We start from the raw sequence: 26710 nt of genomic DNA, 5'->3' as shown, positions 1-26710 counted from the left end.
CTTTGGGAGGCAAAGGCAGGTGGATGATTTGAGCTCAGGAGTTTGAGACCAGCCTGGGCAACATGGTGAAACCTGATCTCTCCAAAAAGTACAAAAAAAAAATTAGCTGGACATGGTGGTGTGTGCCTGTAGTCCCAGCTACTCAGGAGGCTGAGGCAGGAGAATCGCTTGAACCCAAGAGGCAGAGGTTGCAGTGAGCCGAGATGGTGCCAGCTTGGGTGACAGTGAGACCTCATCTAAAACAAACAAACAAACAAACAAACAAAAAGAAAACAGAATCTCAAGACAGATTCTTAACAAGAAGTTTAGCTTGGGGGGCTGTATGCATAGTGTAAATCTGCCTTCTGAGAATAGGATACAGATTTCATTAGATCCCCAGAGCGTTCATAACTCCCTGATTTAATAATCACAGATACAGAGAATTAATGATGTTAAAGTATTAATGTCATCTGAGAAGGTAGATATTTTTAATAGTGATTCTTTTTCAAAATGTGAATGCATTTATTCATTGAAGAAAACTTGAAAAAAATCTTCTGGAAATCTTCCAAAAATCACCTATAATTCCAACACCCAGAAATAATAACTTTAAAAAAAAAAAAAAAAAGGGGGCTGCTAGTCGAGGACGCGATGGCTTCAAGGTTACTTCGCGGAGCTGGAGCGCTGGCCGCGCAGGCCCTGAGGGCTCGCGGCCCCAGTGGCGTGGCTGCGGTGCGCTCCATGGCATCTGGAGGTGGTATTCCCACCGATGACGAGCAGGCGACTGGGTTGGAGAGGGAGGTCATGCTGGCTGCAAGGAAGGGACTGGACCCATACAATATACTGCCCCCAAAGGGAGCTTCAGGCACCAAGGAAGACCCTAATTTAGTTCCCTCCATCACCAACAAGAGAATAGTGGGCTGCATCTGTGAAGAGGACAACACCAGCGTCGTCTGGTTTTGGCTGCATGAAGGCGAAGCCCAGCGATGCCCCCGCTGTGGAGCCCATTACAAGCTGGTGCCCCACCGGCTGGCACACTGAGCGCCTGTACTAAGTTACTCAAAATGTGCTGTAAAGTTTTTTCTTTCCAGTAAAGACTAGCTGTTGCATTGGCTCCTTCTCCCAAAAAAAAAAAAAAAAAAAAAAAAAAAGGTTTTTCCAGTGTGTCTGATGTCTGTCTGTCTCTCATTCTCTTTCTCTGTGTGTGTATGTGCATGTACACACAAACCTAGAATCATACTGATTTTAACATGATTTTTATCTATGTAGTATCTATTTTATGAGCACTGTTTCCTGTTGTTAGTTTTCTAAAACAGTGTTTTTCAAACTTTGTTTAGTAATGGAACTCTTATTTTTAAACCAAATCTCGCACAGAAGTCTAAAATATAAAAGAGATAAAAGGTGAGACATTCTAGTTAAAGCGCAGGAAGAGAAGAAACACAATTTGAAAGCTACTGCGCTAAAAATATGAATTTTAATGGCTATATTATATTCCATCATATGGATGTATAGGGTGACCAGATTTAGCACATGAAAATACAAGACATCCAGATAAATTAGAGTTTCAGATAAAAATGAATAAATTTTTAGTATAACTCTATCCCAATTTGAATTTTAGATAAACAAATACTATAAAAAAGAATAATTTTTTAGAATAAATGTATCTTATAGCAATATTTGAGACATACTTATACCAAAAAAATTATTTGTTGCTTATCTGAAATTTTAATTTAACTGGGTATCCTGTATTTTACATGGCAACCTTATGATATGCCATAATGTAACCACTCTCCCATTATTGGACATTTAGATTATTTCTAATATCTTACTATTATAAAAAATATTAAGCCTGTGTCTTTGTACCTACATCTTCATTACTTATTATTTTATAACACCCTAGAATCAAAATTACTAGACCAGAGGTTGTGAACATTTTAAAGGCTTTTGATGCATTTGCCAAGTTGTTTTCTACCAAGAAATGTACCTTCCACAGCTGTGTGTGAGGGCACCCTGACCCGTGGTTAGTGGTTCACATTTGCTCGCCGTTCTGCCCCAGCAAGGTCCTGAGCCTCCAGGTGGGATCCAAGATAGCCAAAATGGGTGGGGGCCTGAAGGTGCTGAAGAACCCAAAGGGAGGGGCTGGTTAGCCCAACAGCATCTGCTGCTTGGGGTCAGGGATCAGGGCTGATAAGAAATAGGGTAGAGATGGCAGAGACTTCACCCAGGGAAAGTCAGCTCCAACCATGTGTTGCAGAGACCATCCTTTCTCCATGAAAGTAACAGTAAGCTGTACACTAGGCCCATGGAATGCGTTATATTTAGTAAGCAGCCTTACTTACCATAAAGACAACCATTCCAAGGAGAGGAGAGGCTACAGAGGAAAAAGTCTGAAAAGATCTGAAAAAAAAATAACAATTACATAAACATAGTAACAACCGAAAGGATGGAAAATCACCCATAATCTTCCCATCCTAACAAATCACAGTTTTTAGTTTTCAGTATACCCTTCTTGTCAAGGTCCGTAATTTTTACATAACTGCAATCACACAGTGTATACAATTTTATCCTGCCCTTTCCTCCCTTTATTGTGCAAGCGTTTTTTTGTACTGCTACAGAGCTTTTATAGCTATTATTATTGTTATTTTTTCTTGATTTCAGAGGTATAATTATTCAGCAAGATAAATGAGAACATCCAGATAAACAAAAATGGGATCAAAATGCACATATTAATTTGTAGCTTATTTTTTCCCATTTAACTATGTCTAGTGAACATCTTTCCATGTTAAAAAATGTTGATTTCTGCATCATTTTTATAACTGCAGTATGTTCTATTTAAGGAGTCTTCCATCACTTTTTTTCCAGGCTCTTTTTAGGGGTGGGGGTGAGGGATCAGCTCATATTTAATGATGACATTTTTAAATTGTACAAGTATTTTCCCATTTGCCCACTACAAATTTAGTCTGTTAAAATGACAGGAAAACACCAACCAATCACAGGTTTAATAAGTTTACCCCTTCAGTTCCAATTTGCCACACCCAATATTCTTTTGAAATATAAAACAGACCAGTAAAGGCCAACAGTAAATTTCTGCCCTCTTGACAGAGTTGGAGAGTTCAGTCCAGGTTCTATTATGGTTTAATTTTATAAATGAAGAGATGGAGATTCAGAAAATGTAAGTAACTTCTAATAGATCATATGTCAATGAGTGAGAAATGTAGGCCTTTTAATTCCATATGTAGTTTTTTTCTTTTTTCTTTTGTATTATTGCAGTAAGAACACATAACATGAGACCTACTGTCTTAGCAAATTTTGAAGTGTACAATCCAATATCATTGACTACAGGGACGATGTTGTACAGCAGACTCTAGAGCTCATTCATTTTGCTTGGCTGAAACTTCATAGCTGTTGATTAGTAATTCCCTGTTTCCTCTACACCTCTTCCCAATAGCCCCTGGCAACCATGAATCTGACATTTTGATGTCTATGAATTTGACATCATTATATTTTAGATACTTCATATAAGTGGAATCATGCAGTATTTGTCTTTCTGGGACTGGCTTATTTCACTTGGCATAGTGTCCCCAAGGTTCATCCGCATTATTGCAAATGGCAGGATTTCCTTCTTTCTGAAGGCTGAATAGTTTCATTGTATGCATCTACCACATTTTCTTTATCTGTTCATCTGTCATGGACATTCGGATTGTTCCCGCATCTTGGCTATTGTGAACAATGCTGCATTGAACACAGGAGGGCTAATATCCCTTCAAAGTCTTGATTTCAACTCTTTTGGATAAATACCCAGAGTGGTCTTGCTGGATGTTATGGAAGTTCTATTCTTATTTTTTTTTAAGAGCTTCCATCCATACTGTTTCTGTAGCAGCCGCGCCATTTCACACGCCCACCAACAGCATGCAGGAGTTCCAGTTTCTCCACATCCTCACCAATACTTGTCTGTCTTGTTTTTTGTTTTTTGTTTTTGTTTTAATAATAACCATCCTGACAAGTATCTTTTTTTTCTTTTTTTTTGAGACAAAGTCTCATACTCTTGCCTAGACTGGAGTGCAGTGGTGTGATCTCGGCTCACTGAAACCTCTGCCTCCCTGGTTCAAGTGAGTCTCCTGCCTCAGCCTCCCAAGTAGCTGTGATTACAGACATGTGCCACCATGCCTGGCTGATTTTGTATTTTTAGTAGGGATGAGATTTCACCATGTTGGCCAGGCTGGTCTTGAACTTCTGACCTCAGGTGATCCACCTGCCTCGGCCTCTCAAAGTGCTGGGATTACAGGTGTGAGCCACCGCGCCCAGCCCTGACAAGTATTTTATTGTGGTTTTGATATGCATTTCTCGATGATTAGTGATACTGAGCATTTTTTCATATACCTGTTGGCTGTTTGTGTATATTCTTTGGAGAAATGTCTATTCAAGTTCTGAGCCCAATTTTTAAATCAGGTTACTAGTTTTTTGTTTTTTGTTTTTTTTACTGTTGAGTTGTAGGAGTTCCTTATGTTTTTTTTGGAAATTAACCTCTTATAAGAAATATGATTTGCAAATATTTTCTCTCAGTCTTTTCACTCTGTTGATTGTGTACCTTGCTGTGCAGAAGCTTTTTTAGTTTGATTCAGTCTGGCTTTGTTTATTTTTGTTTCTGTTGCCTGTGTTTTTGATGTCATGTCCATGAAATCATTACAAGACAAATGGCATGAAGATTTTCCCCTATGTTTTCTTCTAGGAGTTTTACAGTTTCCAGTCTTATATTTGTCTTTAATCCATTTTTAGTTGATTTTTGTGTATGGCATAAGATAGGGGTCCAATTCCATTATTTTGCATGTGGATATCATGTTTTCCCAGCACTATTTGTAGAAGAGACTATCCTTTCATCAGTGTGTATTCTTGGCACCCTTGTCGGACATCAGTTGACCATATATGCATGGGTTTATTGGGGTATCTATTCTGTTCCAGTGGTCTCTTTGTGTCTATGCCAATTCCATACTGTTGTTTGATGACTGTAGGTCATCAAAATACATTTTGAAATCAGGAAGTGTGATGCCTCCAGCTTCATTTTTCCTTTTCAAAATTAATTTGGCTGTTTGTTGTTACATAATAACTTACTGAGCCAATTCCCTACGGTTGGAACTAGGGTTTTTTCCTACAATCTTTTGCTATTATAAGTGAAACCAAATTTTAATCATTTCCTTAGGAAAAATCCCTATAATTGAATCACGTGCACACTTTTTTTTTTAACTTTTGATCATACTGTTAAATTTACCTCTAAAAGATTTGTACCAGTTTATACTCCCACTAATAATGTATTAAAGAGTACCTACTTCCCCACAGCCTATATCAAATATTGTAAATCATTGCTAAATATTCTATTCAGTTGAGAGAACGTAATTTATTTACTTTTTCCTGCTGTTAACATTTAGATTATTTTCAAATTTTCGTTCTTGTAAGACCATCGTGAACATCTTTCTGCCTAATGTTTGTCTATAAGTTGAATCATGATTAAAATAGGAATCCTGGGTGAGAGGGCCTATTTACACATGTCGCTTGTACTTTCCAAAGGTTAAATTGAAATCTTCTGGGTAGATGGGAGATTTGGGGCACCCTGCCATGCCTAGGGGAAGGTAATGGACAGAATGAAATAGAAGAGGCCATGTGCCAAAGGAAAAAGCACTAGAAATGTACTGCCAGACTGTTTTCCAAAAGGGTACTAATTTAATAACCATTCCGGTGGCTTAAAAACAATTTAATGCAGTATTCAAAGATATTAAGTAAAGAAGAAAAGCACTATCCACCATTAACCTGCAATAATGTCATTCCTCACAGAGGACCCTTCGACCTCAATAAAACACACATCTCTGTCCCTCCCGGACCTACAGCTAGCGTGTGCATCTGCCTAGCTCATGCACTTGGCAGAAACCACCTGTGGAACTCACTGGGTAGCTCATCTCCTGGGGCTCCTCTGTTCTAGAATCCTTTGTATTTTTATCTCCTGTCCAAAGCTCGAGATCCCCAAGGGAGCAAGTCCCATTTTAGTGACACCTAATCAGAACTGCTGAAACTCCTTCAGCTCCTGTGGAGCCTAGGTCTCTGGGGCACAATGAACACACTTTTTCACGTGACAGACATACCTCAAGCAGCTACTGTGTGCCAAGCAAAGCGACAGGTCACAAAGAAGCTCTCAGCTCTTCAGCTGGCTTGTCCAGAGACCTAGTCCTCACTGTTTCGGCATTTGCTCCATGATCTGCAATAAATATGTATTGAACAATGATAGGATGAGTGGGTATTGTTCCGGCTCATTTGATATTTGAAGTGGAAGAAGACTCAGAGATCATCTTGCTGAAACCCCTCCTTTTATACAGTCATTTAGTGACAGCCTCCCATGACCCGAGGTGCTTGACACCCCGAGGAAGTACCATTACCTTCTTTTCGCAGCTGTGGAAACTGCTTCACTCAGAGGTTAACTCGACTGCCGCTGTGGAGTGGCTGTGATCTAGCTGGAGGAACTTGACTGATATCCCTTTTCAGCTCTCCTTGCCCTGCCTGCCCCCTTCAACTAAGTGACTAAGTTAAGCACTCAACACCAGGCACTTTAGAACAAGATGGGTTTTTTTGTTTGTTTTTTGTTTGTTTGTTTGTTTCTTTGAGACGAAGTCTCGCTCTGTCACCCAGGCTGAAGCGCAGTGGCGCGATCTCAGCTCACTGCAAGGTCCGCCTCCCGGGTTCACGCCATTCTCCTGCCTCAGCCTCCTGACTAGCTGGGACTACAGGCGCCCGCCACCGCAACCGGCTAATTTTTTGTATTTTTTAGTAGAGACGGAGTTTCACCGTGTTAGCCAGGATGGTCTCCATCTCCTGACCTCGTGATCCGCCCGTCTCGGCCTCCCAAAGTGCTTTTAATGGTCAAGACGGAAAAGGAAATGGCACCAATTGCCCATGTGCCTAAGTACCTAAGTACCAGCCTCTTGGGAGTGTTCTGTGGTTGATGTCTGCAGTACAGGTGAGGAAAGGCTTGGCTTCTCGGCCCCCACCCCCAGTCCACCCTGTTTTCAGTTGTTAGGCTTGTGCTGTGGGGAGATATTAGGCAAAGTCAAGTTGGGTTGCCAACCATCACATGAATGATGAATTCACCTGCAAAAGCACCTCCTGCCCTGACACTGCAGTTCAGCCTCCATGTCCTGCTCCCCTCCCTCCTCCACTTTCCTCTCCTTCCTGTCCATCGGGACTAAGCTACTCCGGATGTACCTCGGCCCTCAGATGTTACAGCTGAGGAGGGGCTTACTTTTCATCAATGTATTTATCCCTGAGTTTCACTCTGAGGATGATGATGATAATGATGACAGTAATTAGCTCAATCCTTTATCTTAGGTAGAGAAGAATTAAGGTTCACCTGTTTCTTAAAAATTTTATTATAAAAAATAAATCCTGGCAGGGCGCGGTGGCTCACGCCTGTAATCCCAGCACTTTGGGAGGCCGAGGTGGGCGGATCACGAGGTCAGGAGATCGAGACCATCCTGGCTAACACACGGTGAAATCCTGTCTCTACTAAAAATACAAAAAAATTAGCCAGGCGAGGTGGCGGGCGCCTGTAGTCCCAGCACTTTGGGAGGCCGAGGCGGGCGGATCAGGAGGTCAGGAGATCGAGACCATCCTGGCTAACACGGTGAAACCCCGTCTCTACTAAAAATACAAAAAAATTAGCCGGGCGTGGTGGCGGGCGCCTGTAGTCCCAGCTACTCGGGAGGCTGAGGCAGGAGAATGGCGTGAGCCCGGGAGGTGGAGCTTGTAGTGAGCCGAGATGGCGCCACTGCACTCCAGCCTGGGCGACAAAGTGAGACTCCGTCTCAAAAACAAACAAACAAAAATCCTTATTTATATAAAAAAAAACCTGACATATATGAAGGAAACAGTTAAATGCTTCCGTTTTCTTTTTTATTTATTTACTTATTTATTTATTTTTTTTGAGACGGAGTCTCACTTTGTCGCCCAGGCTGGAGTGCAGTGGCACCATCTCGGCTCACTACAAGCTCCGCCTCCCGGGTTCACGCCATTCTCCTGCCTCAGCCTCCCGAGTAGCTGGGACTACAGGCGCCCGGCACCACGCCCGGCTAATTTTTTTGTATTTTTAGTAGAGACGCGGTTTCACCATGTTAGCCAGGATGGTCTCGATCTTCTGACCTCCTGATCCGCCTGCCTCGGCCTCCCAAAGTGCTGTAATTACTGGAGTGAGCCACCACGCCTGGCCAATTCTTCAGTTTTCTATCTCACCCCCCTGCCATTTTCCAGAGATGACCACTGTTGAGCGGTTTCCTGTGTATTTTTCCAGGTATACCTATGCATTTACACATGCATATGTTTATAAACTATATAAAATGAATCATACTGTATATACTTAACTTTTTCCTTCTAACACTCCTTTAGAATTCTAGTATAAGGATTAACTATAGTTTAATCAGTTGTCTACTGATAGACATCTATTTCCACCATTTTTATTAAAAATAATGCAGTAATTAATATATTTGTACATTTCACACATTTACATGAGTTTAATTGTAGGGTTAATGCCTAGAAATATAAGGTGATCATATAATCTATTGCCTAAACCAGGACAAGTGCTCATTCAGAAGGGGTCCACAGACAGCATAGGAATGTACACTGGAATTGTCTCAGGAAATCAAATGTATTTTTGCCTAAAAATGAAACTTCTGCTAAGTCGAAGAGTGAGATTTTTAAACGCTGATGTTGACAAATAGCCTTCCATCATGGTTATACCAATGTATCATTCACCAATGTATAAAAGCTTCTATTTGTTCGAACTGTCAAAATACTGAGCATTAATAATTATTCTTGAACTTTGCCAGATGAATTAGCAAGACATTATGTCTCATTTTAGTTTTTGACTTTTGTTTTCTGTATTCAACCAGAATCAACCAGATATGTCTTGCTTTAATTTGCATTTTTATTTAGTCATTAATGAAGTTGAACATCTTTTCATTTATTAATGGCCATTTGCATTTTATTTTTTTTTTCCTTTTTTAACATGTACTTATGTTTATTATAAAAGGATGTAACTCAGGAAAAGCCAGATGGAAGAAATGCATAAGGCAAGATATGAGGAAAGGGGCACAAAGCTTTCATGACCTCTTGAGATGTGCCACCTACATTTCATTTTTCTTTCTTTTTCCTTTCTTTCTTTCTTTTCTTTTTTTCTTTTTTTTTTTTTTTTTTTTTTTTTTTGAGACAGGGTCTCACTCTGTCACCCAAGCTGGAGTGCAGTGGTACGATCATAGCTCATTGCAACCTTGAATTCCTGGGCTCCAGTGATCCTCCTGCTTCAACCTCCTGAGTAGCTGGGACTATAGCATGCACCATCATACCTGGATTATTTTTATTATTTTTTTGTGTTTATAGAGATGAGGTCTTGCTATGTTGCCCAGACTGGTCTTGAACTTCTGGCCTCAAGTGATCCTCCTGCCTTGGCCTCCCAAAGTGCTGGGATTATGGGCATGAGCCACTACCCAGCCACACATTTTTCTATGAACTTCTTCATATCCTTTAAGCTTACATTCCTTTTTAAGTATTGGTTCATTTCTTATTGATTAATAAGAGCTCTTTGTGTATTAAAGAAGTTAGTTCTTTGTCATATTTTTATTTAATATTTTTTCCCAATGTAATGTTTGTATTTTGATTTTATGACATTTTTGACATATAAAAATGTTAAGTGTTTGTATAGTGCTTTATTTTATGACATACAGGCTTTATGGCCAAGATTGAAAATAAATGAAAAGTGACCATTTTTTTCTTTATATTTTTAAGTTTCTTTTTCAGTTAAAATATTTGAGCTACCTGAAATTTATTTTGGTTGAAGAAATTAGTCCAGCTTTACTGATTTCCACATTGCCTAGTCACTTTTCCTAACGTCATTCACTGAATGGCAAAGCTCTCCCTCCCCACTGCCATTTGAAGTACAAATGTATCTTACGCCAATCCTCCACATGTATTTGGGTCTATTTCTGATCTCTCCTCTGTTGATCTGTTTGGCCTTATACTAGTTAGACATGCTATAAGACTGCCGGTACTACTAGTATAGTAGTATTCTACTATATGCTACTATATAGGATATAGATCTATATCCTATAGATACAGGATACTATTATATGAATAGCATCTGTAGTCTTATGGTATGTCTTAAAACCTGGTAGGTAGTTTTTTTCAGATTTTCTCTAATTGTTCTCTCATGTTTAAACTCTTCCAGCTGAACGTCCTTTCCCCCAACACAGTTGTTATTTTATCCGAGTTGCATTAAATTCATAGATTAAGTCAAGGAGAATGTATGTCTTTACATCACTGAACCTTTTTCAAGCATGAGCTGTGTCTTCCCTTTAAGGTCTGTTTAACTACAGGGTGGGTGGCCATAAAGGGAAACATGGACAAACATACCTAATCAGTGGTTTATTTCTATCACATTACAATACATGAAACTGTTGTTTTTACTAACAAAGTATGGTTCAGTGTACTGTGCAAAATTGCAATAAATGCCCCATTTCTATTGATCCCTGCACATGCATCTAAAATGTGCTATGATCGGAACATTTGTGTCTGTTTTCTAGTGTAATAAAACTGCCCTTGTGGTATCCCAGAAGTAATCAAAAGGGTTTTTTCTGTCTAAAAAAAATTAGGGCTGGATGCAGTGGCTCACACCTGTAACCTCAAGACTTTGGGAGGCTGAGGCAGGAGGATCACTTGAGCCTAGGAAGTTGAGGCTGCGGTGAGCTATGATGGCACCACTGCACTCCAGCCTGGGTGACAGAATGAGACCCTAGCTCAATAAATCAATAAAATTTTAATAAATAGTATTATCCCTCTTTCCAAAATTTATGGGTACTTTGTGTGTTGATAAAATACTGGGCTACAGGGGTAGAGGCAGTCCAGGGGCATGGTCCTATTGAGGGGACAGGTCATACCTGCTCCAGCAGCGGTCCTGTCTTTGTGCTGCTGTAACAGAATATCATAGACGGGGTGGCTTATAAACAACGGAAATTGATTTCTTACAGTTTCGGAGGCTGGAAACCCAAGATCAAGGCACCAGCAGGTTTGGTGTCTGTTGAGGGCTGTTCTCTCTGTTTCCAAGATGGTACCTTGTTGCTGTGTATTCCAGAGGGGACGAATGCTGTGTCCTCACATGGCAGAATGTGACAGGGCGTAAAGGTGTGAACTCTCTCTGAAGCCTCTTTTATGAAGGCATTAATCCATTCATGAGGGCGGAGCCTTTCTGACTTAATCACTTCCCAAAAGGCCTTACTTCTTAATACCACGACAATGGGGATTAAGTTTCAACAGGAATTTTGGAGGGGACGTATTCGAACCACAGCAGAGCCTCAAAGAAAGTCACATGAGAGGCAGGCTGATTTTTTCCCAAGTTCTCCTTCCCCTCTCCCTTTTCCTTATGTTTAATCTGACTCAAAAAATCTGCCTTTGTCATGCTGTGTCCTATTGGTGGACATTATTGTGAGAGTATAGCCTAACCAATTAATTACAAGTCACAAACCACAGGTAACATGTTTCTAAATTTGACCCACCGTGCCAATAATGTGCCACATCGACCACTACTCTGTTTTTGGCTCTCTCTTCTGAAAAGTGTTATAAACCGAGACACTCAGCTGGCAATCAAAGCCTTGCTGAGTTCTAATGTGTTGAATTGGATTCTGGCCCCCACTGGTCCTGACCTCAGTCAGTGGTGCAGAAGGCTGTCACCATCTTTGCAACAGTCACACTGTACGTGTTCTATATGTTATATGGCCCATTATTACTTTTTCCCCCCTTAATATGTTGGGGTGACTCACGCCTATAATCCCAGCACTTTCAGAGGCCAAGGCAGGAGGATGACTTGAGGCCAGGAACTTGAGACCCGCCTGGGGTAACATAGCAAGATCCTATTTCTAAAAATAAAAAAAATAATAATAAAATTATCTATCTATCTATCTATCTATCTATCTATCTATCTATCTACCTATCTATCTATAATATATATAGTCCTGCTACTATGGGAGACTGAGGTAGGAGGATCACTTGAACCTAGGAGTTTGAGGTTGCAATGAGCTAGAATCATGCCACTGCACTCCAGGCTGGGCAACAGAGCAAGACCCCATCTCTAAAAAACATTTTTTTTAACTTCAAGTGTGATCAGTCCGTGTTGCATAGATACTGACTGTGAAATAGCTGAAGTACAATGGTGGCATGCAGACCTTGACGCTTTACGCTTGTGACTACAGCCGAAGTGGCACCGACCTGAACCCCATGTTGGCCCAGAGGGTGTTTATTGGGGCCTCAGTTGCCTTGAGGTTGTCCTGTCTTAGCAATTCATGCTGCTCATGTCCTTTTCCTCAGCCACAGAGCAGGACCAGGTTGTTTAGGGGACTGGTACCCTGAGCAAGAACGACTGTCTCCCATTAGATGTGACTGCTGCTGAGGGTCATCAGGACCCTGAGAGTGTCGCTGGCTGAGAGGACCCAGGAAATCTGGTGGTGTGCTGATTTGGTCTGAGTACACAAACTCTTGTATTTTTCTGTTTTTCCATGTTCTTTTGAGCCATGGTCGAGAAGCGCATGTCCAGGCCAAGAAGTGACAGCACTGGGCAAGTCCCTATCTGAGTCAGGAGCTGATGCCCTGATCCTTGAGCCAAGGAGGGAAGCAACCTCCAGCCTGAGCTTGTCAGGACCCAGCTGTATGCCGGGCACCAGAGGCCAGCCTGCTCTGGAGCTCAGGACTCAGTATTGGCAAGGAGGGATGCCAAGGACATCTGAGCCACGAGCTGGTCTGAAGACACACAGAGAAGGCTTTGTGCTTAGGCTCTGTGGCCAGACAGCCTCAATTTTGGTCCTGGCTAAGCCACTCAGCAGCTATTTGACCTTGGGCATACTATTGTACCTCTTTAGGCCTCAGTTTCCACCTCTGTAAAATAAGGAAAAGAGGAGCATTTGGAGATAGAAATAAGCCCTTGGCATAGCACCCACTGCACAGTAGAGCCTCAACGAGCCGTCAGCATCAGCTGATTCCTGTTGAAGACGCCCAGTCTTCCCTCACACCCTGGGCTACAGCAGCTGTGGCTGGAAGGATCAGGCAAGGCTTTTATACCCCTCACAGACCCAGGGATGCTCGACTTGCACTGGCGAAACTGATAAGCAGGTGCAAGCTGAGCATCACATATCTCTGGCATGGACCAGCCTCACACTCCCTCCATCCCCAGATGGCCTCTGGGCTGGGCAGAGTGTGGGAAATGGAGACATGGGGAGCCTGGTGGGCCTGGAGGGGACCCTGGGGTCTGAGCAGAGACTGCCTGGAATGGCAGGCCTGCTGCCTTGGCCCAGCCTTAGGTAGAGGACGCTGGTTGGCTCACATCCCTAGGGGAATAAGCAATGGGCCTCCCTCCACTTTCTTGGTGAGATCACTGGAACCACAAGCACTCATAAGGTCACAGGAACTCTTTCTCAGTGAAACCACTAGTGTTGGAAAGCTTTGCAGTCCTCAGTACCGCTGGAGGAGTCGTATTAGAATGTGTTGGGAAATCTAACTGGAGGCCTTAGGTGGGTTTCCCCAGGTAGCTCCCATCTCGTGTTCTGGATATGTAACTAAACTAGGGCCTCCCAGGCCTGTGGGACAGAAGTGTTGCAAGGTAGTGGATTTCCATAGTAACCATAGTGGCTCTAGCTGAGTTTCAGTTGGCTCTGCTGATGGTGAAGTTTCTGGTCAATACAAACAGAGGCCAAAAACCAGACTCACGGTTAGCCTTCCTGGGAACGGGGTCAGAGGAGACAGCCTTTAAGGTCCCTTGTAGTTCCAAGATCCTATGATTTCACCAGCCCATGATTAGCCCCTCACCATCATGAGTTTGTATAAAGCAGCGGCTCTCAACTTGGTATCACACTGGAACTGCCTGGAGGGCTTTAGAAACATCTGCTGCTTTCATCCCACCTCCAGAGATTCTGGTTTAGCTGGTCTTGGGTATGACCTGGACATCAGGCTTTTTGCCATCTTCCCACGTGATTCTAATGCGTGGCCAAGGTTGAGAACTACTGATAAAAAGGCAGATAACATAATATTATAATAATAGTTAATAATAATTCATTATTTAATAATAATAATTAATCATAATTCATGTGCCAGGCACTGTGCAAAGCACATTATATACATCGTATTCTTGATAATTTCCATTCTCCAGATGAGGAAGAAACATGTTCAGAAAGGGTAAGTGACTTTCCAAGGCCAGAGAGCAGTAAGAACTGCCATGCTACTCCAGGGCCATGAGAGTTCAAAGCCCTGGCCAGTCACTACAGTAATTGCCACTTTTGAGGCAATGTGCAGCCGAAGATGGGGACATGTCTGGAGCAGACTCCTGAGGGACCCCTGATACCCCTCTCAGCCCGCAGCACCTTGTCTGGTTGGATGAGACCACTGGCAGCCCAGTGGGGTTGGCTACTTCCTGAGGCAGGCTCAGGGAGGCCCTGTGGAACCCTCCTTTTCATTTGGAAGAGCTGGAACCTGAGACCTTGAGCTCAGAGTTGTTGAATTATGTGTTTAGCTTCCCAGCTCTCATAATGAATGGCAGTCTTTCAACTTGGTACAGAGAATCAGGTAAGATTTTACTCCCAGGGGAGAGGGGAGTGGTTGGAAATCACATTTTATTCACCAGGTGTTTTTGGTTTATAGTAGACTCAGGAAAAAAGTCAGGGGCCATCCATAAAATAGGGCCAGATCCTTTTCACTTGCAGTTTCATTGAAATTTAGTGAAAGGCAAACCCAGCAGGTACCTGTTTTACTGGCAGTAAAAGAACACTGGGCAACAATTATTTAAAATGAGTCAGAGCTGTTTAAATCTAAAACTTAGGGGCATGTGTATGTTTTAAAAGAAAGTTTACAAGGCTTGGAGATTTGGACTGAACTGTTTTTGATGAAAATGACATGGAAAATATTTTCCTTTCTTATTTTAAACCTTCTTCTTTGCTGTTTGTTTCCTAAATTTAGCAGGAAGCAATAAGCAAAAAAATAAGCTGGAAAAAAAAAAACTGAAACAAGTCAGGGAAGTTTCAAGGTCTAATTGAAATGACAGACTGAAAATAAAGCTGTCCAAGGTGAGATAGTAATTCTTCCCATTTTATAGAAAAAAGTCATTATTTCAACTTAAACCATTTCAGATGTGATTGACCTACTGGACACGGAAGTGCTAGATTTGGCACTCCCTAAAAGTGCAAAGACTGGGGAGGGAGGCAACTGTCTAAACATCAGCCAAGAACTCTCAGCGGGAGGCTGGAAGGATGTGGGAGGCTCATCAGCCTGTCACTCACCATCTCCCCAACCTTCCTTCCTCACCATGGCAACACCAGGGCTTCTGGAGCCATGGTCCAGATGGAACCCCCAGTCTCAAAGCCTGAACACAGCCCTGCCTGCTGGGGAAGGCTGGGAATGCCCCACCCAACTGTGGACTTAAGCCACTGGCCAAATGCCAAAGACGGGCCTGATATTTTGGAATGGAACGTTGCCACCAATGACTGTGATTGTTGTCAGTGACTCACTTGTTGAGATTTGGGTTTGATTTTGCTTTTTACTTGTGGAGAATGATTTTCTGTTTATTGAAATAACTGAAGGACTGATATCTCTGAACTTTTGGTCACTAGAGAAGAACATCCAACTCAAATTAGTTTTTTTAAAAAAAAATATGTAGGTAGGTAGGTAGATAGATACTTTACATCTCCTGGTTCTGATTGTTTCTTCTTGGTTAATTTTTCAGACAAGGTTTCTCCATGTGATGGACAAGAAGATTCTAATTTTTCACGCTTGGCAGTGCTGGCAAAAAAAAAAGTTCATTGTATAGAAAAGTCTCAGGGAAGATTCTGATTGGCCCAGATCAAATCAAATGACCACTCCTGAACCAATCACTGTGTCTAGAGGTGCAGCAATAAGATTGGCCTAGCCAGGGTCTTGTGCTAACCCTTGTGGTGGTGCTTGGGGTGTTGGTGGGGCAGGGGACAGCGAATGACAGTCCTTCCAGGAGCCTATGAATGAGGAAGAAGATCTCTAAGACAGGCAAAAACTACCCTATGTCAGCTTGGCCCACCTCAGTTTCAAGTGTTGTGTTTGGCCAAGGGTGCAGGTGGGGAAAGGAGGAAGGAGAGGCTTGAGATCACAAATGTATTCAGTAGCTATTGTTTTTGAGTGCCTACAATCACCAAGGTTCTGCTCTGGGCTTTGGGATTCAGCACTGGACAAAACAGAAAACCCCTGCCCTGGTGAAGCTTATAATCTTATCAGGAGAAGTAGCCAAAAACCTAAAATAAATAAGTCAAGCACATATAGACTGTGAGATTGCGACGAGTGCCATAGGAGAAGTAAAACAGCGCAAGAGGGCAGAGAATGTGAGGGTCGGGTTGGGATCACAGAGTTACATATGGTGGTGGGGGAAGGCTCACAGAGGAGGCGAGGTTTGAGCAGGGCTCTGCAGGAGGTGAAGGAGAAAGCCACACAGAAGAGCCTTTCACAGAAAGAGTGGCTGGAGCAGAGCACATAAGGGGCAATAGTGAAAGCAAGCTCAGCAAGGTGACACCTGCCCAGAGAGTGCCTCAGGCCATTGTGAGTTTGGGGGCTCGTGGTCTGTGAGACAGCGGGTGGGGGTGGGGGTCGGGGGGGGGGGCACTGAAGGTCACGTGATGTATCACAGGGTCCCATTTGTTTGCTGTTGTTTTCTCTCCAGTTGATTATAGGTCTTTTGAGAGCAGGGACAATATTTAGGTATTTATTCATTTACTCATCTATTCCTTGATGCAGCAAACACCTATTGAGTACCTACTATGTGCCAGGTGCGGGGAGCCCCGTGAGGAAGAGCTCACCATCTAGTGGAAAAGAAAGAGAAGTAAAGCACAGATGTCAGTGTCATGTGAGATGTGCCCCTGCCTGACATTAAGAATTCCACCAACAACCCAAAATACTCTCACCACCCCCACCAGAGAGGGCAGCCAAGCCAGTCCCATCCAGTGGCTCCAAGCCCAGGATCTCCAGTCTCTTGAACTGGTCCAGATATAGCTCCTCCTGGTCCTGCAGCCAAGTGCCAAATGATGCATTTACTCCCTCGCCAATACGTGCTTAGTGAGCAATGTGGATGGAATGCAGGCTAGCAGCAGCACAGTTCCCCTTTAGAAGAGGGGAGGAGGGAAACAGCATCCACTGGTCACACGACATCTGCAGACTCCTGCTCCAGTAGGAGTCAGGGTAGGGGGAGGTTCTGTGGTCAGTTCCCCAGCTGCCCCCGCTCTGAGCTTGGGGTTGGAGGTTTCTTCTTCCAGATCCAACATGGCCAAGCCTGGCATGGGATGGGGCATGAAAGGGACCAGATGCTTGGATTCCTGTTCTAGGGGTCATGTTGCCTTTTGTTTATTTCCACATTCCCAGCCTTTTACCCAGTGTATGTACACAGTAGGTTTTCAATCAGTGTTTGCTGAGTTAATACCAGTGGTGTTAAGTACACTGCCTATGAATACACAGGGCAGACGTTGAATCAGGCTATGGAACATGGGAGGGCATCAAGGATGACTTGGTGAATTCATGACTTGGGTGGAACTGCCCATCTCTGCAACAGGGAATGCAGGAGAAGCAGCAACTTTGGGATAAGTGGGGAATTTGTTTTGAGATGCCAAGTTAGGGACACCCATGGGACATTCAAAGACCTGAAGTCTCAAGATCAAAGAATGGGACTAAAGGCAAAAGGAGGAGTTCAAGAGCTGGGAGGAAGTGATTATGGTCTGGGCTTGGGAACTGGGGTTACATATTAGAAGTAGAACAGCTCTGGGTGGTGACCCAGGTGAGGCCAGAGACAGCTGAGGAGAGAGGAAATGAAAGCCCTTCAGAGGTCATGGAATTGCCAGGAGCCACAACCTACCCTTCCTCAGGATCCCCTCCACTTCACTGGCTCAGGGCCACTGACATTTCAGCTCCAACCCCAAGGGATAGCAGGGTCATCCTGAAAGGAGAGCTAAGGCCTCTGGGCCTACTGTTTCCATGATACCTGTCTCACAAGCTGTCTCACAGGTGAAGAGTCAAACCCCAAACCCTGATGCCACCCGGAGCGGGGTTGGACCACCCAGAGAGTACGGCTTGTGGAAGGGAACAGCAGACTTTTCCAATAGCATCTTTGAGGATGTGTAACTCAATTTCAAGGGTTTGGGAGGAACTTCTCTAGAGAAGCCTGGGCCTGAGCAGACGTTCTTCCACAGCCGTCTCCATGGCCCTGAGGAAGCCTTGAATGAGGTGGGGAAGGCAGCAGGCAGGGGCAGGGGGAACCATCTCAGAAACCTTACTTCTGCTTCCTGGCACATAGGAAGTGCTCGGTGGAGCTTTGTGGAATGAATGCATTAATGAATGGATGAGTGAATGCAAGCATTCATAAACAAATGAATGCATGTTTAGGTGATTCAGAAGGGTGCCCCAGTGCCTGGTAGATGAGTGACTGTCAGTGTTCACTGGGCAATGAATGAGTGTGAGATGAGGACTCAGAGCTTTCCTGAGCCCACAGAGCGGCCGTAAGTCCTAAATAAACAAACATGGCTATTTCCCACCGCTGACCTGGAGGATAATGAAGTGCACACTCTCCCTTTGGGAGCCTCAGCAAATCATCCCTCCGCAGTTTTTCTTTAATTATAGCTCCTTTGCCATCAACTGGAGGCTCCGTTCCATTTCCCTGACCCAGAGTGAAGAGGGCCTCCATTGCTCTCCCAGGTGGGAAGGACACAAAGAATCACTCTCCCTTTCACTCTCACTTTCAGAGTTGGATGGCTTGGATCCTTCTGGCGATCCTCAAGCCAAAACAATCCTTTTCTCCCTCCTTCCTTCCTTCCATCCTTCCGTCTTTCCTGAAATGGATTTTGAGTTCACCCGGGGCTCTGCCACATCTGTTCAGTCTCTGGCATGGCACCACCTCAACATTCCAGCACAGCCGCCACAGCCGTGTTACCATCATGAGCATCTTTGTCTAGCATGGGGTGGGCCCAGCGGACACGAGGACGTCTCCCTCACTGTTCTGCCCTCAGGGAGCCTCCAACTGGCTCCTAGGACAGGAGGCAACCTGAGAAGGTAGCATCGCTACAGAGTGGCAACAGTTCCAGAGATCAGAGTTCCCTGGACCCTGGGCATGCCTGTCCAGTGAGGTTGGGGGCTAGGCTCTCAGGGGAACGTAGAGACCCTGAGCTGCTGGTGATAGTCCCAGTGTCATACCACACAGCGGTCCACTCCCCACAGGTCCAGCTGCCTTGCTGGGAGCATCCCTCTAGGACTAGCCTGTGATAGCATCCTCAGGCAAGAGTTTTGTGAGTGGGCAATTCTCACCCTCCTTTCTGCTTCCTCTGGGGCTACAGCTTCAGCCCAGGGCTGATGGTTGGGTGGAAAGTTGGAGTTGGGATGTACCCCCAGTTGGTGATATTTCATGGCACTCTGGAGAATATCTAGCCAGCAGTTTGGTTCAAGTAATGAGATGTCAGGTGTGTGCATCCATCCGTGCATTTCAGATGTGTCCTTCCCCAGTGTCTGTTGATGGGGACTCTGGGAGCACAGGGTAGGGTGTGGCTGTGAAGGAAGGGGATGGGCGATGGCATCTACCATCCATCACTGCCCAGTACTTAGTGCCGGGGGGACCAGTGGATCTTACAGGGGCCATTTCAGGAGCAAGCAAAAGTCCCAGAGAAGATGCACCACTGTCTGAGCACTTGAGTTCTGGTAGCTCTGGCTTCAGCCTGCAGGGGTTTGCTGTCCTTACAGGTAGTTCTTTCTGTAGCAGCTTGTCCAAGCCCTGGTGTTTTACTGATTGGTGCCTCATATAATGCCTAGCCCAAGGCTAGGCCCAGGTTTCTCCCTAGGAGACTGTCAATCTGCAGGTGCTTAGAAGGGTCCATTCTGGTTTGTAGTACCCTCAGGACACCTTGACTTAGAGGTCTAGTGCACTCCAGGACTCACCCTCCCCGTATCCTGCCAAGAGCATTGGTTAAGAGCATGGGCTTTGGAGTCAGAATAACCAGTTTAAATCCAGACCTTGTGACTTACTAGCTCTGACCCTGGATGCTTTTTAAGAAGCCTCTTGATGACTGGGTGCAGTGGTGCATGCCTGTAATCCCAGCACTTTGGGAGTCCGAGGCAGGCGGATCACTTGAGGTCAGGAGTTCAAGGCCAACCTAGCCAACACCACAAAACTCCATGTCTACCAAAATTATGAAAATTAGCTAGGTGTGGTGGTGCGCACATGTAATCTCAGCTACTCAGGAGCTGAGACAGAAGAATCGCTTGAACCTGGGAGGCGGAGGTTGCAGTGAGCCAAGATCTGCACTCCAGCCTGGGTGACAGAATGAGACCCTGTGTCAATAAAAAAAAAAAAAAGAAAGAAAAGAAAAAAAGCCTCTTGAGCCTCAGTTTTCTCACCTGTACAATGGGGAGATAACGGTCTCCTCCTCATAGAGTTGGCGTAAGCACAAATGAGGCCACGCGGCTGGCTCCCGCCTGGTGTGTGCTGAGTGCTCGCCATACGGTGGGGTCCTCCTGCCTGTGGTCCTCTCTGACGCTGACCTTCATCTCAGGTGACAGGAACTCCCTCGAAAGGCTTTGATGAGAAGGCCTACCTGTCGGCCAAGCAGCTGAAGGCTGGAGAGGACCCCTACAGGCAGCACGCCTTCAACCAGCTGGAGAGTGACAAGTTGAGCCCGGACCGGCCCATCCGGGACACCCGCCATTACAGGTACGGCCTCCATCGTGTCGGTGGAGGAAGAAAGTCTGAGAAAAGGCCAACATTGTTTAGTTTGCCTTATTTTACATGTATCTAAGAAATCAGGATGATTTCCTCAGACTATGTCCAGTGATTTAGACATTCAAAAACCCTCACCCTCTGTTGTTTTTTTATCTGACCTACTGAGGCCCTGCCAAGACCAAGGAAACTGCTCAGCTGAGGCCAAGGAGGCCCCGAGGCACTTCAGTCTGGCGTCCCAGCAAAAGTGACCTGGGAGGGGACCAAAGGAGGTCCGTGGGGGTGGGTGAGCCAGGCGCTCTTGGGGCCTTACTGGTGGTGCCTAAAGTGGAGAGAGTCACAGCCCTGCCCATTGCAAACAGTGGGGTGCTGTGCCCCACCCCATTGACCTACCTTTCCTCCTGCACCACAGCCCCACCTCCTCAGCAACTCCCAGAAACGCTTCCCAGTCTTGTTCTTAGTTCTTCCCGTGTAGTGAGGTGGGAGAGGCCTTAGACCGGGACCAAGGAAGCCTCCACTCTCATCCCAGCTCAGTGTGAGTGACCGGCCTTAAGCAAGGCATTAGCCCCTCTCCAGGTTTAGGCCTTTGTGTGTTCTGTCTAGAGTATGAAAGTCACCATCTGCAGTCTTTCCTCTTCCTGCTGTCACCTGCAGGAACAGTCTGAGTTCCTGATGCTGAAGCACCACCCTCCCCTCCCCGTGACCTGGCCTTACCCACCTTTCCCCCAGCACTTGATGGTCCAGCAGTCACGGACTCCTCCCTCCTTCCTTCCTTGCTTTCACATGTGCTGTTTCCTCTGCCCAAACACACGTCCTCTGCCCCACCTACCCTTTGAGCTACTTGGCTCACTTCAAGGACACTTGGCTCACTGTCCTCCCTTCCATGGAAGGCTCCTTCCCAACACCGGCTAGGTTGGGCCCCTCTTCTGTGCTCTATGCAGACATCTCACAGAATGACCAGGGCACTGTTGGAGCTGACCCACCGCTGTGCCTGCAGCTATGTGCTCAGAGCTAGGCTGGGCCTCCATCTGGTCCTGGTTTGAGGGTAGGAACAATGACTTGGATCAAGGTTGCTTTTAATTCTGAAGCAGCTACTCCACAGCACAAAGGGTATAGGTGAGGTGAGGGTACGAGAGGGCCTGGTTCTAGCACTTTCCTTGTCACTCACAGACGCATGCCTGAAGTCCAGGGTGCTTGGTAGCCCGTGCAAGGTGAGATGAACACAGGGCTGGAGGAGCCCCAGACCTCAGCCTTGCTGTCCTGTAACACCAGCACTGTCAGCCTCCAGAAACCACTCATGCAGCCAAGTAAGGCAGTACTCCTGGTATGCGGCAAGGCCAACACCAGGTCTGCTGGCCGTTTCTGGGCCTCAGAAGTTCTTTCTCACCTAGTCGTGGGCAGTGTCCCCTCCTGTCTGCCTGTGCCACAGAAGAGGTTACGTCCACGTAGCTCCACTTGGAGGCCTTTCGTGGGCAGCCCTAGCCATGGCCGACCTAGTCCCAGGGTCTGGAGGATCTGCTGGCCCCGATCTGTAAATTGAGGGCTTGTCCTGGGTAATCTCTGTTCACCCTCCAGCTTACCTGACTCTGAACCTTCTCAGGTGCTCACTGAGAAACTTAAAGGGGGAATTGCCCTGGGGACTACATAGATTTTTAAATGAGACGCTTTAAATCCAAGGTAGTGGTGGGTGGATGAGGTCCGTATGCTGCTGCCGGGCCCTCTCAGAAAGCTGAGGTGGGCCGGGCACGGTGGCTCACGCCTGTAATCCCAGCAATTTGGGAGGCCGAGGCGGGCGGATCATTTGAGGTCAGGAGTTCAAGACCAGCCTGGCCATCATAGTGAAACCCCATCTCTACTAAAAATACAAAAATTAGCCGGGCATGGTTGTGGGCACCTGTAATCTCAGCTACTCAGGAGGCTGAGGCAGGAGAATCTCTCGAACCCAGAAGGCAGAGGTTGCAGTGAGCCAAGATCACAGTACCACACTCTAGCCTGGGTGCCACAGTAAGACTCCGTCTCAAAAAAGAAAAAAAAAAAAAAAAAGAAAGCTGAGGTGGCTCACGGTGGGGGTGTGTGTGTGTGTGTGCATGTGTGTGCACATGTGTAGGGAAGCAAAGGATGTGCTGGCTTTGGTGGGCAGGCCTCCCACCATGATGGGGCCAGTTCACTGGTAGGAGCTGCTCTTACTTGCAGCCTTGCAGGCTGTAGTGTCTGCTGGACTCCAAATTGTCAGGTTCATTTCTGGTCCAGTCCTCAATCTAGGGAGCCCCCTCCAGGGAAGCAAAGGGACATAAACCACATAAGACAGCCCAAGGAGGATCACAGAGAAAACCCCACCAGCTCCAAACTCAAAACTCAGGGCTGGGACAAACCCCTTTAGAGACTCCTGGCTCCTGGGAGCCAGATAAGCCCCCATCCTCAGGGACATCAATACATCAATCCCAGAGGCATACATGGTGGAAAGGGTTAGAGGGGGCCAGTGGGGAGGGGAGGTCAAGTTCACCCTTCAGATGGGGTGTGGGTGGGTTTGCCCCCTCCAGGGAGACGTCGCTGTCCCGATTCCCTCCTTCCTGGGCACCAGATGGTTGGGGGATCAGGACAGAATGACTGGGGCCCTGGAGGTTAGCACTGGGAGGGTACACGCTTAGGAGGTATCTGCTGCTCCCAGCACACCCCAGCTCAGCCAGCCAAGCTCACTCCCACCCCCACAATTCGTAGGCCCTTGAGCAGCATGGTTTCTCAAGGGGCAGAAGGCAAATTTCCCTCAGCCACCACTACCCCACACCCCCTCTCCAGGAGAATTATTGCACAGCCTCTCAAGATTTCCCCCAGGGGGGTCCCAGGCTAGTGGGACTCCCGCCTGTCTGACCCGGTCTGCTCTGCAGGGCAGGAAACGGGCCTGGGAATTCGGGCTGTAAGCTGCTGTCAGTAGAATGAATGCCATAATGAAAAAATGGTCACTGCTGGAATAGTCAGAGAGCAATTGTAATAAAGAAGATTGCTATGAAAACCAGCAATGGAGGCCGCCTTCCAGCGCCCCAGGAGCGCAAATAAATGCATGCACAGAAACAACAGGGATGAAGTCTGGCAGGAATGAATTGTTTTCACTCCCTTTCTAGAGGAGAGGGAGCCAGTAGGCCAGAAAATGTGGTGTATATGGATGGCTGGGGAGGGAGGGGGTGGCGGGATAGGCCTTTGGTGTCTTATCAGAGGCTTGTTTCTTCCAGGGGACCCAGGACCCCCGGAGGAGCGAGACTGCTCCCCAGTCCATTGTCTGCAGCAGGGCTGTCAGTATTGGGCAGTGAGAGGGAGGAATTCCCTGGCAGCCAGGGTAGGGGTGATTCCTCTGCAGATGCTACCAAATGTCCTGAGGTGGGAGGAGAGAAGGAAGAAGCTCCAGGGTATCGGGACAAACAAAGAGGTGCTTTTCCCTTTCGCATATCCCCCCCATCATAGGACAGAGAGTTCTGCCTGTGTGGTCAGGGCTGTATCCTGGGGCCTGGTGCTGTACCCTCTGGGGGCTCTGGATCCCTGGTAAAGAGCCCTCAGGCTTTGGAAGGTCTCCCAACCTGCTGCTGCCCTTCCGGGACCCCAGGATGGGTGGCATCTGGGCTCTGGGCCAGTGTGGGATACAGCATGGGGGTAGAGGGGCGGGGCCTCTGGCCTGGCTTTGGGTGTGCCTTCTCTGCCTCGCAGAAGTATTCTCGGGTGCAATAAACTGGACAAAGAAAAACCTTGGCCTGCCCTGAGGATGCCCTCATGGCTGGCTCTGACCTCTGCTCCCTGCTCAGCTGCCCGTCTGTGTCCTACTCCTCGGACCTGCCGGCCACCAGCGTCATCATCACCTTCCACAATGAGGCCCGCTCCACCCTGCTGCGCACGGTGAAGAGGTAAGTCCAGCCACAGGACTGTCATCTCAGTGGTGCTGGCAGGGGAGGATATTGGGATCGGGCGCTGTGGCCAGACAGCATGAAGCTCAGCAGGTGCTGGAGGCTGAGTCCTGTACTTCTGAGAAGGTGAAACTGGTGAATCAGGGCCAGGAAGACCCCAGAAGTCCAACTGTTAGAGGAATGTGATAGTCAAACACCAGGTCAGGTGTCCAGGACAAGGACAGAAATGTAGGTGTCAGGAGCTGAGGGAGGCCGGGCTAGACAGGAGGCCTCAGGAGGGTGATGGAAGCCCAGCAGTGTCTGTCGGTGTCACAGAGCGGCAGATTGGAGGTGGATTCTTCCTGCTAAGCCTGGGCTTGTGGTCAAGTTGAACTCCCATCTCCCCTTTTCCTTAATGAACTTAGACAAGAATGGGATTCAGGTAGGAGCGCCCAGGGTGCTGGCCCTGGAGCTGGGCGGCTGGGGAGTCCCACGGCCCAGGGAGGGGTAAAAATGGGAGGTGGTTCCTAAATCCAGGCTCTTTCTGTTTCCACTGCTACTCTAGTGTCCTGAACCGAACTCCTGCCAACTTGATCCAGGAGATCATTTTAGTGGATGACTTCAGTTCAGATCGTGAGTAGTCACCTTCCTTTTTGCAGCCCTGCATTCCACCCTCGTCTCCGTTTCCCCAGAACACCAAGGCAAGCACCCCTGAGGTTGTCCTGACCATCACAGACACCTTTCTGTCCCTGGCAGGGATCCTGTCTTTTCTAGGACCCTTCCCTGGTCCTGTTTCCTGGTGTCAAAGGAGGGGAAAGAAGGGTGGGTGTTGCTTTGGATGGGACACTTGTGAGATGATATTTTTTTTTAAAGTAAAGAAACTCAACAGCATCCTTCATTATTACAACTGCCAAATGCAGATGCTAGCTGGGCTGGTAACCACCTCCAAATGTGCTCTCTGGTGCTCCCTGAGGTGGAGTGGAGTACTGCCGTAGGTACAGGCACTCTTCAATCTGGCCTGAGAGTGGGGCAGGGTAACCCTTCAGCCAGTAATGATGACCATACCCCTTCCCCATTCTCATCCCCAGCCCTTTCCTGGGCTTAGTATGGGGCAATTTTCATGGCAGCCAAACCACTAGCGGCCTGATGCCCATGTCTAAATGAGCTTGCCTTCCTCTCTACGTCCTCAGCGGAAGACTGTCTACTCCTGACCAGGATCCCCAAGGTCAAGTGCCTGCGCAATGACCGGCGAGAAGGTGAGTCCTTGCACCCTGGTTCCTGCCGAGGGCCCATCTTGGTGTCATCCTCTGCACCTCCGCACTCTCTCTTGGTGCTGTGGCACACCAAGCCACCAGGGCCCTGCTGCATTCCTGATGGCTGGGACCAGGCTCTGCAGAAGACTCTCCTGCTTCCCAGATCAGCCCCATCAAGGCACAACTGGAGGCAAGTTGCTCCATCTCTGACTGCCTTAGCTGTCTCTCCTGAGAAATGGGATAAGACAGTCCCTTTCAGCCTTGCAAGGTGATTGTAAGGATTACATGAGACTGGCTGTGTGGAAAGGCTTTGAGAAAAATTCAGAAAAATCCAGAAGCATAAAGCAGATGTGACCTCACTTCCAATCCAGACGTGTTTTGGAGTAGCAACTATAGCATGGCACTCTAGGGGACACGAAGGAAATACGGTGTGGTCCCTGCCCTCGGAGGGCTACTACATAGCCAAGGGGTCAGAATCCACTGCAGCCACAGGTTGGTTGTGGTTGTGTATGAGTAGCATGGAGATCGGAGGAGAGCTGGAGTGAGCAGGGAAGGCTTCCGTGGAGGAATGGGCCTCAACGGGGTGTGGGGGCGTCATGAGACAGGTAAAGGGTAGCAAGGGAGGGCATGCCGGCTTGTGCACTCTGCAAGCAAAGGCATCAGTCAGGGGTATGGGCATGTGCAATACTAACAGCCCCTTTCCTGAGGGCTCCTCCCCTGCGGGCATCCATTTTGTTACTTTCAGTCCTTGTACTAAGCCCATTGTGCCCGTTGTACAGACAAGGGAACTGGGGTTTAAGGAGCTTCAGCGATTTGCCCAGGGTGATGAATAGAGCAGCCAT

The 26710-nt window shown here is 46.7% G+C and overlaps 2 protein-coding genes across 2 annotated transcripts in view; both read left to right on the top strand.

The window, feature by feature from the left end:
- LOC105472895 (polypeptide N-acetylgalactosaminyltransferase 16) overlaps positions 1-26710 on the top strand; it is a 99775-nt gene that overhangs the window by 41868 nt on the left and 31197 nt on the right. Inside the window, exons 2-5 of the mRNA XM_011726473.3 lie at positions 20583-20740; positions 24538-24636; positions 25181-25248; positions 25806-25871. Coding sequence (XP_011724775.2) covers positions 20583-20740; positions 24538-24636; positions 25181-25248; positions 25806-25871 — 391 coding nt within the window. The remainder of the gene's footprint in view (positions 1-20582; positions 20741-24537; positions 24637-25180; positions 25249-25805; positions 25872-26710) is intronic.
- LOC105472894 (cytochrome c oxidase subunit 5B, mitochondrial) lies at positions 598-1085 on the top strand. Its single transcript, XM_011726471.3, has one exon. It carries the CDS (start codon positions 628-630, stop codon positions 1015-1017), a length of 390 nt encoding a protein of 129 aa, XP_011724773.1. The 5' UTR covers positions 598-627; the 3' UTR covers positions 1018-1085.

Source organism: Macaca nemestrina, chromosome 7 (genome assembly GCF_043159975.1).
Source record: "Macaca nemestrina isolate mMacNem1 chromosome 7, mMacNem.hap1, whole genome shotgun sequence".
Taxonomy (NCBI): domain Eukaryota; kingdom Metazoa; phylum Chordata; class Mammalia; order Primates; family Cercopithecidae; genus Macaca; species Macaca nemestrina.
This window is presented reverse-complemented; position numbering and strand designations above follow the sequence as displayed.